This window comes from Helianthus annuus, chromosome 15 (genome assembly GCF_002127325.2).
Source record: "Helianthus annuus cultivar XRQ/B chromosome 15, HanXRQr2.0-SUNRISE, whole genome shotgun sequence".
Classification (NCBI taxonomy): domain Eukaryota; kingdom Viridiplantae; phylum Streptophyta; class Magnoliopsida; order Asterales; family Asteraceae; genus Helianthus; species Helianthus annuus.
Window position 1 is genome coordinate 108,211,766 of NC_035447.2, and position 11,998 is coordinate 108,223,763.

The 11,998-nt window shown below is 37.9% G+C and overlaps 1 protein-coding gene across 1 annotated transcript; it reads left to right on the forward strand.

Moving 5' to 3' along the window:
* Positions 1-1,341: 1,341 nt before the first annotated feature.
* Positions 1,342-2,571, forward strand: LOC110914014. The gene is made up of 4 exons (XM_022158826.1): positions 1,342-1,609; positions 1,682-1,707; positions 1,824-1,870; positions 1,935-2,571. Exons 1-4 carry the CDS (start codon positions 1,342-1,344, stop codon positions 2,569-2,571), a joined length of 978 nt encoding a protein of 325 aa, XP_022014518.1.
* The last annotated feature ends 9,427 nt before the right edge of the window (positions 2,572-11,998 follow it).

Genomic DNA, 11,998 nt, shown 5'->3' on the forward strand with positions numbered 1-11,998 from the left:
GCATATGCACTTATGGGTGGTTGGACTGTAAGGAAGGGAACAGAACATACAAATCGTGGTGTTATTGTAAATAAGTATTTTGTATGCTCAAAAGAGGCCACAAAGTCTTTAAACCTGTTGACACTTTAGCCGATCAGCCTCCTAATAGGTGGGTACATAGGGTACCATCCAACAGGATTGGTTTTCAAGCAGAGTTTCGAATAAAGTTGAATGATGATAAGAAGTATGTGTTATACTACTTCACAGAGGCGCACAACCACTCTTTCGTGCATGAAGAAGATCTCCACTTACTTAGGGAAAATAGAAGCTTTAGCCGTTTGCATGAAGACATGATAAAGAAGATGTCCAACTTGAACGTTGGTCCAGTTCGAGCATTCAATATTATGAAGGAGTTGTGTGGTGGGTTTGATAATGTCGGGGCGACCAAATGTGACTTCAAAAATTTTAAAAAAGAATTAAGTGTGTTTATTGGTGAGTTTGATGCCGAGATGCTTGTCAGGCGTCTAACTAGGAAAAAAGAGTTTTTACCGAATTTTACATGTGAATACCAAACTGCTGAGGAAGGTGTTTTGAAGTGTCTGTTCTGTGCTGATGAGGACATGAAGAGAAATTTTTACATGTTCGGTGACGTTGTATCCTTTGATGCCACGTACAAGCGAAACAAGTAAGAATAAGATTTATATATTCTGTTCCATTGTGTTTTAGCTTATACTTTAGGAGCTTTTCCGGCAATTGTGTGTTTTACTAATTTTTTTTATGTTTCATGTTCTTTTTAGGTATAACATGATGTTTGTCCCTTTTACTGGGATTGACAATCACAATGGGAATGTCACACTTGGTGCTTCTATTATTGGTTCCGAAACTGCTAAGAGATATAGTTTTTACTTAATGTGTTTAAGGACGCATTTGGGTACGCACCACGAGTAATTGTTACTGACCAAGACCCTGCGATGAAGAGGGCTATTGAGGATGTTTGATCTGATTCAAGAGATCGGTTATGCATGTGGCACATCATGGATAAACTTACCACAAAGGTGTTGTATTTTTTCCTTAATTCATCTTTTTTTTGTTTATGCATATATGATGTGTTTTTAATTGTTAGTTTGTTTTTTTTTTCTGACGATATTGATACTTGCACAGGTTGGACCAACTATATGTGCAAATACCGATTTTACGAAAAGATTGTCTGTGATAGTCTGGACGGATTCTTTATTGCCTGAAGCGTTTGAGACTGAATGGGCAGTTGTCTTAAATGAGTTTAGCTAAGCCGACCATGAATGGCTCACATATATATAAGGGCTTCGTCAGTCATGGATCCCAGCTTATTATCGTGAAGAAGAAATGTCCGATCTTATGCGGACGTCTTCCCGATCCGAAAGCGAGAATCACTTCTTTGGTAAGATTTGCAATCCCAAGTGTACTTTGGTTGAATTTCTTAGCCACTTTGACACGGCTATTGAGGCGCAAAGACACGTGCATCGTAAAAAGGACCATGACACTCGTTATACGACACCCAATGTATGGAATAGTGATTTTGTTCTTGAGAGACAAGCATCTGAGATATATACCAGAATGATTGTTTTTGATGTTCAATTGGAAATTCAACATGGTACTTACTAGTGTACTAGCGTCAGATTAGAGCATATTGGTGATTTTATCAAGTTTTATATGAAGGATGTAGATCAGCCAACAACTGCATTTTATGAGGTAACATTGTGTTTTTTGTATACGATTTTGTGATTAGTAGCTGTGTTTTTTTTGTTTTAATTCATTTTTATCAGGTAACACTGTGTTTTTTTTTATTGTGTTATACGGATGTGTAGGTTATGATACGTGAGGAGGACGTTACTGTTAAATGCAGCTGCAACAGGTTCGAGCAGTTTGGGCTCTTGTGCAGTCACATTTTTTTGTGTTTTGAGGGTTGTTGATGTAAGGGAGTTTCCTAGACAATATATTTTGAGGCGTTGGACTCGCGAAGCAGTTCCAAGTAGGTCACCCGGGTCCATCCTTACGGATGGGGGCGATCCAGATCGAAGCGTCAATGTCAATCGTTGCATTCGTGAGATTAGAAATGTAACCGAGTATGTTATAAATAAGTTGGTATCCAAGTTTGACGAGCTGTGTAATTTTCGTGACCACCTCAAGCAGTTTATGTCAGTTGCTGATGACGCTCAGTTTGTTGCCCCTCCCAACACAAGACGTAATAGGTTTGCTGAACTACTTGGTGTTGCTCCTATGAACACGGTGACTATTCGTGTTCCTATTGGTACTAGGTTTAAAGGGTGTGGATCTCATAAACACATGAAATCTAAAAAGGAGCAAGCTGTAAGTCAAGCTGGGAAGAAACGTCGGCGATGTTCAAAGTGTAAGAAATTTGGTCACAATAGTCGTACATGCGGAAAATACAATGTGAAAGCGAAGGATGCAAGCACTTTAGAGAAGGCCGATGGTGGTGCGGAGGACGGAGAAGATAATAATGAACATACTGGACCTAGCTCTGAGGACGGAGATGATGTGTTTTACACATCGGAAATAGCTGAAGATGCCGATGACGAACAGATTTCTGAGTAGTCGAGTTTTTTTATCTAAGAATTTTCCTTTTTTTTTCTGAAAAATCGTGTTTTGTTTTTCCATTGTGGGTTTTTTACGTCTTTGTGATTTATGTTCCTTTTCCCAGATACTAATTTATGAGTTGTCCGTTGGAACGTTTGGAATTTTATGCGTTTGATTGATAATGCTAAAGTATATCTAAGGTTGTTTGTGTTTTTAATTATAAACACGTATTTGTTTTGGGTTTGTTTGTCCAGTGTATGCAATTTGTTTACCAGTTGCAATTTTGGAGTTTAGAATTTTTTACCATGTGCAATTTCGGATATTAGAACTGGGGGTTTTGTTAAAGTGTTAATGTGGTTTTAAATATCGTACACGCTTATATTTAGCAGTTTGCAATAAGATATTATGCTATCAAAAGTGTGGTTTGTTTTCGTGGCTGGGGCAAAATATGTTTTATTGAAATTTGTCAATCAAACTATCACCATTTTATGCGTCTTAATCGACAGCAACACGTACTCTTTGTAATATCGGGATGTTTTTCATTGTATGCCAGATGTAATCATGTGGAGTATTTATTACACAGACTTTCACTTTTTTTTGTTATGTTCGCTGCTGTGTTTTATGATTGGGACACGCGTTTCAGATGCATTAATTATATAATCAACGATGTTTCTTTGTAATCTAGTTTTTCACCACAAAACAATGTTAAAAAACACAAAACCATGTAATAGGTTAGAGCTATGACACGTTAGCCAAAAGACGTAATACGACTGTGTTTTACATATCAACACAACCCATCAAACCAAAACAAAATAAGTCTGCGTTTTACATATCAAAACAACCCATCAAACCAAAAAAAGTAAGCCGATGCACTCAAAAGAAGATAAAGTCTAAAACACCCACGTCATGCCACTTGTCTAAATACCCAGTCGTTATCCAACCTTGCAAGGATAGTGTCATATGCAGACGCACCGAGCCTCTTCCTTTGGTCTTCAGTTAACCTCTTGTACATTGCTACATCAGCTTCCAAAGACGGCCTAACTTGGTTTACATCACTAAATATTATTTTGGCGACATATTTATACCTAAGTTCATCAAGCTCTTGCGTTGTTTGTACGAAATTTCACCGGCACTATTACATTCCTTTGACAAACCACATTCCCATTTCTTCACACTTGTTCCTTTGTATGTTTCCATATGGCGCATCATGAAGATGCCACAATCAATGACATTGCGGGTTGTACGCCAAGGCATCTCTAATCTAATCGGTTCTGTCTCTCAGATTATGTCGGCTGCTGGGTGTGAAGCAGACTCTAGATAAGATGAAAATGCGTCCCTCTGCATTCGACACAAAGATTAAATCCCAATATATGATAGCCAAATGGACTTTTGCTTACACATTGTGTTTTATAATGAAATCAACTGTTTTAGGTTTACATGACGTGTTTTTTATGTTTTAAAAGGTGCATACCAGTTTCTCCGGCCATTTTTGGTACTTTCCTTCAAAGGTCACAACTGTTGCGCTGTTGTCCATCACCTCAATTTTGTATTCCTTTAGATTGAAACACACACAACAGAAATGTTTCTCATGGATCACCGGTATAAACACGAGATTTACTTGTTTAATGTTCTTCACATCCGCAGATTGGAAGACGGAGTCCATGTTCTCAGCGAAGATTCTTGCCCTTACTTCTTCATCAGTCGATTTATAATTGTTTTCATTCTGTAGTAGTCTGGTTGAAAAAATTCCAGATTTAGACAGGAAAACACATGTCCGAAAAGATGAATAATGCCAATATGTACATACTTACCAACATGTTAACTGAACAAAATAGGCGTGATAGGCTACCCCTTTGTTTGAACCTTTCTTCATAGTTGAGAACAACTGACCATGCACTTATCGAGCTAACATGTATGCAAATACCAGGAAACAACGATTTCAGCGGGGATCTCATGACTGAGACACCCTTTTCATTTCTAAACACAACATCCCTATAATTAAACAAAAATGACATAAGTTTCATATTATCCTCGTTTTATAGAGTTGGCATCATCATTTCAAACATATATGATACTGTGTTTTAAACATTTTACTGTGTTATAAACAAACAGGTTGGTTTTGGAGTTCCAAGATTTGAAATATGTTTTTTTAACTGTTTTGACAATGTAAAGATTTAGTATAAAAATTTTACATACCACATACTTCCCCAAGCCGAAAACATATAAGCGCTCGTTGATTCTTCAGCTGCATCAAGTCTACTTCTTAGATCAACCACTCTTTTTACATATGGAGACCTAAGCGCTTCTGGCAATTCTACATTTCTTTGAGGCCTCGCCATCCTTTTCCCCATGTCAAGTTGTCTAGTTACTTGGTCCCTTTTGATTGCAAATTCATATTCAGTAGCCGTTTTTTGAGAGAGAGGTGTGATGTCAAGTGGCTCACTTTGAAAAATCTTAACGCATTGGCCCTTAGGTGCGTTATCACGTTCAACACTCTCCATGTGTTCATAGGCTGCTACTACCATTGTAGGAGTCCATTGCGGTAGATCCGTTGTAGACACGCCCCCGACTGATTTGCTTTTAGCTGGTGATAAAACGACGGGAGTTTGCGGTTCACAACGTGTTCTGCTTGCCCGAACATTTTTCATCAGAATATCATCCCACTGCATTTGCTTTTGTTTTATTCGTTCACTGTTTGGGAATAACATAAATCCCTCAGCCAACGTGTCATTTATTCTTTTTACACATTCTTCGTATTGATTAAAAAACACATCCAACATACCCGCATGTACCTGCATTTTTCAGACTACAATAGTGAACGAAACAGTTTTCGGATGAAAAGTTTTAACAATAAGTATAAAGTTATACACCTCATCATTGTGGGTGTTTTCTTGTGTAGATCCGTATTAGGATTGCATCGGGATCCTAACCTCGCCATCTGCGCCGACGTAAAACCCACGATCTTCTCTCTCGTTTTGTGTTTGTCCATACTCTCCCGAGTTAAAGTAGTACCGTTCGATGTCGTCTACATTCACCACACCAGTCTTTTCGGACTCATCCACATTCACATCAGCTTCTTTTTCAACAGAAGCTGCATTTTCCACATCTAACATATTCATATTAGTGTCTACTGCCTGAACAACATCACGTTCGGTATTCATTGAGTTTTGTTCATCAGCGTTTTTCTTTATCGGTTCACCAGCTTCTTTCTTTCTCGGTCCATGAGTGGACTTCTTACTCGCTTCATCGGCTTCTTTCTTTCTCGGTCCATTAGTGGACTTCTTACCTGGTTCATTAGCGTCCTTACTTGTTTCGCCACATTCATGTCTATCAACCACCTTTTGTGTTTTATGCAGTATTAGTTGTGGTTATTTTGCCTGAATAACCTTGGTACGTTGTTTTACATTTCCAACTATCCCTTTAGGTTGTGTTTTATCTTCACACCGCGTAACATTCGTTCGAACATTTTGCTCGCCTTTCTCTGCATCATCATCCTTTTTCACAAAAGGATACTTCTGTGGCGGATTTAAACCTTTCTCGTTCTCAAGCATTTGTTCGAACCTAACTGCGTATAACTTGATACTTAGTGAATCTATATCGTCTTGCACAATATCTTCAATAAGACGCATCAACCTTTGTTGATTTGGTTGGTTTGTCCTTTGGTCATTCACTAAAGCTGCCTGCAAAAAGAGAACAATATTTTCAATAAGTAGAAAACAGATACCACGTTAAATGTGTTTTAACAATATTTTGAACAATAAATAGTCTGGTCATTCACTATAGCCGCCTACATTTGTTTTATTGACATCATTTTTCAGTAACTTATTTCGTTTTAGATAATAATGCAGTAAACCAAAGTGTTTTATACTAGAAAACATACCACTAGCAAAGGCAAAGGCCCGAAGAAGTTGTCCTTTGGGTCCCATCCATCAACATTTTGATTCAAACATCTGATCATGTACTCACACCAGTTATAGCTCTTAATGTCAACACCACGATGCATCGATGGGAGAAACCTCAGATTAACAGATGAATTGTGTGTTGTTTCACCCAGAATTGTGTTATAGAATATCAAGAAGTTTAATACGAATATTCTATCATGGGAAGTTTGCGATACCATGTAAGTTTTAAACGGGACTGGTGACAAACTAACAATCTTTTAGGAGGATCTACAAACTGGCTCTTCCATTCAGCAAATACTTCACTAAAGCCTTCCCTTGCTCAATCCACCTCTTCAACCAGTTTAACACCCCGTGGTACACCGAAAATCTTGTGAACTAACTCTTCGGTAATATGTATCTGGTGGCTTCCAACATTTAAGACACATGTTTTATGATCGTAGTTTTTTACCAGCCACCACCCCAAGCTTGATGGGACTGTTTTCATTTGAAACCCAAGAATTGATCCAAATCCAATTTTTATAACCGTGTTTCTTTCATTTTGGTTGAAAGACTCTACCACAGTCACCATGTCTTTCAAAGCTGTCCTTAGCGATAGTTTCCCATCGCGGAGTGACAAGTAAGGTTTTGTTGTTCTCACTGGTTGCCGTGCATTCGTTGGATTCCTCCGTGCGACTTGTGATTTACTGAACTGGCCCTTTTGTTTAGTCTCCGTCTACGCCTTTTTTGGTGGCAGGTCTACAAAATCATCATCAGAGTCTTGTTGCTCATTTTGTGTGATACGCGCTACAGCACATTCCAACATGTCAAAGTGAAGTTAGAATCATAAAATACAACACCAAAGGAGCATATTTTTTTAAATCATTGACTTCCCAACATACCTGTTTACACCAGTTGAAGGTTCAGAACAGCAGCAACAGCCTTTAAGTTTGTTGAATCACAAACTACAACACACGAAAAGTAGATAGGATGTTACTCTTTGATATAACACATACTATTACTCTTTGATATGAAACATTTGAAATCCCATCTTACATTTTGTCACGGAATGAACCTCGGTACGACACCAGGTTTTGCAATTTTGATTCACATACTACAACAAACGGAATATATTTGTGATGTTAGTATAAATTACATTCGATGCCAACGTATGGGGATTAAATCAACTGTCATCGCAACTTACTTTTTGGCACAGGTTTAATAACAGGAACATCCGCTGGTTTTGGATGCTTAGAATCACACACTTTCGGCACAGCAGCTGAATCTACATTAACACAAATGCAATTTTTTTTTTAAATAATTATGACATACCAATCCACCCTACCCAAAACACATTTACCTTCATTCACTAAACGTTGATCTGACTCATCCAATATAATGGGGTCATTAAAAGTGTTATTGTTGTTCTTATTGCAGGTCCTTTTTTGAGAATACGTTCACTCTTCCTAACTGAAATACACATTTTTTTAAATTTAAATATTATAATCTAATTAGTAAAAACATGAATTAAACCATGTAAATCCACAACGAGATCAACCTTGAATGGTTACACACATTAACATTAACACTGGTAAAACACATTAACGTTAACACTGGTAAAACACAAACTTTAACCCGGGTAAAACACATCAACTGTAATTCCATAAGAAAACACCCATTACGAACCTAAAACAGTTGAAAACACACCAACACTAACATTTGCAAAACAGATCAACTGTAAAACACATCAACTGTAAATCCACAAGAAAAACACCCATTGTCATCATTAACACTGGTAAAACACACCAGCTTTTTATTGACTCAATACCCAGTATGAACCCATTGATCCCTTACAAAAAAACACCCATTACGAACCCACTGATCTTTATAAATAGCTGTCATCTACTTGAACTATCAATCGATCAGAATTTTTAAACCCTAGCATAAGAATATACATATAAAACACACCTCTGGGTTTAATCTGCTTCTTAGAACGTTTGGCAACTTCCACAAGAGTGTTCATCCTCTCCAATGGGTTGGTTTTCTTGAATCGTTCCCCTGTTAACCAAAAAACACACTGATGAAGAAACCACGACTTGTATTGTTTAGCGAATCTCTTCTCATAATCCATGATTCATATCTAATTTTGGATTAGATTGAGGGATTGGTTATTGATATGACGTTTTTTTGACTGATTTAAAACACATCCAATTACCAAAATACCCCTACTATATTAAAAGTGTCTAGTTATAAAACATAGATATTACGAAAATGCCATCCATCTGATCTTAGCCATTAAACACACTTATCTGATGGTCCAGATCGCTTCCTACACTTTGTAGGAAAAACACACTTTGTACCCGAACCCCAGCCTATATATATATATATATATATATATATATATATATATATATATAGGGCTTGGTTATATAAGAAACCCTATCTTTTTAAGAAAACTATGGAAACCCATTCTGAACCATTGATTAGATCACATCAAACTTGATCAAAGGCCATTATTATTTTGGTATGAATAAAAATAAAAAGAAATAAAAAGGACTGCAACTTTGTACCATTCAAGGGCATTTTCGGAATTGAACAGACACATTGGGAAGACAGAAACTACTGCCATGCAGTAGCCGTCTAATCAAAGAAAAGTAAACAAAATTCAAAAATTTATCTTCTTTCCCATTATACTCATTTTCTCCCCTCCTGTTCATGTTTCTCTCTCGTCCCAAACCCCAACACAATTCAAAAGTTTTCCTTCTTAACAATTCAAAAGAAACATTGAAAAGCTACTCCACAAACCCTAACACAGAAGCCGATAGTGTCGAGTTTGGAGAATGAGGAAGTCGTTCATAATCTTGTCGTCGTCGTTGAAGCTGAAACGATTAAGGAAGATTCAGACTTCAAGTAAAAGGTTAGTTTGTTGTTATCCGTCATGTAAAAGTTGGTTTTCTTCAACGGATTATTGGAAAATGGCACCTGAGTTAGTTTTCTTATATATATGTAGGACTTCGAAACACAAGTTAGGGCAAAAATGGTCTGATAGCCCTAGCGTTGTGATTTTATCCGACGAACCCAAGCCCGGACCTTCCAAAGAACAATCTCACTTTGGTCCGACCCAACGGGAGTTAGGTTAGAATTTTTATGTTTCTGAACACTTAACATAGTTATAGGTGATCTGTATATTGATAGTGTGTTGGATAAGAAATTGGGCATAAGTGAATTTTGTTGGATGCCTTGCAGTTTATGATGATACCGATAGTGTGTCAGCAAGCCATGGGAAAAGACGGAAAAAAGGTAACGGTTAAGCAGTAATATTGTTTATAATTTGTATAAAGTATTGTTGGGCTAAACGTTTTCCTTACGAATGTATCAGTGCTAAATGAAGGTTGTGTGGAAAGCAAACGGGGACATAACAAAAAGCACAGTGGTAAGTTCCTTTTTTTGCAATAGAGGCTAATTGCGTATCCAGATAAATCTGATTAACATGTTTGAAACTGTAGGGAAGAAAAGCATTGTCGGGGATATTTCCGGTTTTGGAAATAAAAGAAAACGTGGTTAGTTAAATACTGTTGGCTTTGTTTAACATGTGTTAATTGGGCATGATCTTGAAAATGCACTAACATGTGATAATTAGCAGGTGAAAGAAACATCGCCGATGCAAATTATGGCAATGTAATGCGGAAAAACCGTGGTTAGTTATTTTTTAAGCCCTTCAAAAAATTTGGATGTTACGAATGAAAATTTCTTACATGTTGTCACCGGTAGTTGTAAAGTAGACTAATTGTTTGGGATGTTGTTGTTTCGTATAAAATGTTATTTCAGTAAGTAGGGCAGAGGTGACGGCTACATCGAAGGGCGGGGCGTTAAGGACCGAAAAGACGAAGGGTTCGGATGACAATGGGAAAGGTAAAGCAGGGAAACCAAAGGTAGTTGGTAACAAACCGGAGAAGTCTCAGAAAGCCCGTAAGCGAGCAAAAAAGGATGAATTTCCCGGCATAAGGACAAGATCTGCACCGTTGCAGTTTTATAAGTGTGTACGGGCGTTGACAGAACAACAACGTGACGCAGTCAGGGAAATGGGCTTTGGACGTTTGCTAACTTTCAGCGTTGATGGTTTGCCGGCTAAGTTAGGTTATTTTGTTGTAGACAATTTTAATCCAGATAAGATGGTGATATGTACGCCTGCCGGTGATATCAAGGTGAACAGGAAAGTGATACATAAGTTATTAGGGATTCCGACTGGTGGACAAAAGTTTAGTTCGATTGGTAAGCTGCCGATGCTGACTGAAGCGATTGCCGATTGGAGGGCGAGATACCCGGGGGCAATGGTGCCTCCAACAAAGATGGTGAAAATGATTGATGAGTCTGATGGCGAAGACAATTTTGATTTCAGGATGGATTTTGTAATGTGTTTTGTGGCAGTGCTGGTTGATTGTCATAAACAAAGTTGTTTACGGGAAGAAATCTTGGAGTATCTCGATGAAGAAATGGACTTTGCAACAATAGACTGGTGTGACCTTGTTGTAGAAAAGCTGAGAACTTGCAAGGATACATGGAATCGGCTTGACCCACAAAGTTTCTTCGTCGGTCCTCTAGCGATTCTAATGGTAAACAACTTTAATTATTTTAGATAATTAACATGTGTTAGAATAGTTGATTATTGCCGGCTGAACGGATTGTTGTTTTCTTGTAGTTGTTGTACGTTGATAGCATTGAGTGCACGGGGATGGAGGTAGACAGTGCGGTGTGTCCTTTAGCTTTTTGGAACTTGAAAAGATTGAGAGAGAGAGAAAGGCTTGAAATCCTTGCTGGTGGGTTTGGAACAGGACGGTTTAAAGGATTAACACGTCCCAGAAACTATAACGTGGAACAGTGGGCAACTAAAGATGTAAAGTTAGACGCTCTAACATGTGTTTTTTGCAATTAGTATATGTTCATAGTATGAAAAATGTTGAAAAACTATTCTCAACAGGAGAGGTTGACGATAGTACGACAGTTAATAAACGTGACCAAGAAGAACAAAGTCAAAATTGAGGGTATTTAGAATCGCTATTGGTGGAGAGCAATGAAGACGAAGAAGTACAAGAGTTGAAGGCAACGTTTGAAAGTATGTTTGAGAATAAAGTTAGTGAAAGGGAGGATCACGATGACCCGGTAGATTTTGCGTCACACAAGATCAATTCGGTCTTGGGAGATTTGAGAAATGATGAAAGGTCGCACAGCAACGAAGGAGAGAACGCTGGTTAGTAACTGTTATTGTTTGTGCTATTTAGTTAAATTTTTTGTAATCCATTGATCGTTGTGCAAACGATTTCGTAGGGGATGGCATGGACGATGATTTTTCGGATGGGTCACCAATAGCGAGCTTGTACAGGAAGTCGCTTATCCGGCAAAACAAAAAAATCAGTAAAAGTAGGTTGAAAGCAGTAGGATCTTCAGCAATAGACTTTGATGTCCAAGAAGGTGCGCTGACGATGTTTATGAAATGAACACGTGTTAAATGTTATACCTGTTGTGTTGGTTATCATTCTTAATTTGGTCACTGTAACACATTTTGACGG

Bases quoted from the DNA above. Each gene is read 5' to 3' on its own strand.
- LOC110914014 (XM_022158826.1), top strand. From the start codon at position 1,342: ATGTCCGATCTTATGCGGACGTCTTCCCGATCCGAAAGCGAGAATCAC. The intron at 1,708-1,823 runs GTAACATTGTGT...ACGGATGTGTAG, and splicing joins CAACAACTGCATTTTATGAG to GTTATGATACGTGAGGAGGA. The intron at 1,871-1,934 runs GTTCGAGCAGTT...TGTTGATGTAAG, and splicing joins GTTAAATGCAGCTGCAACAG to GGAGTTTCCTAGACAATATA.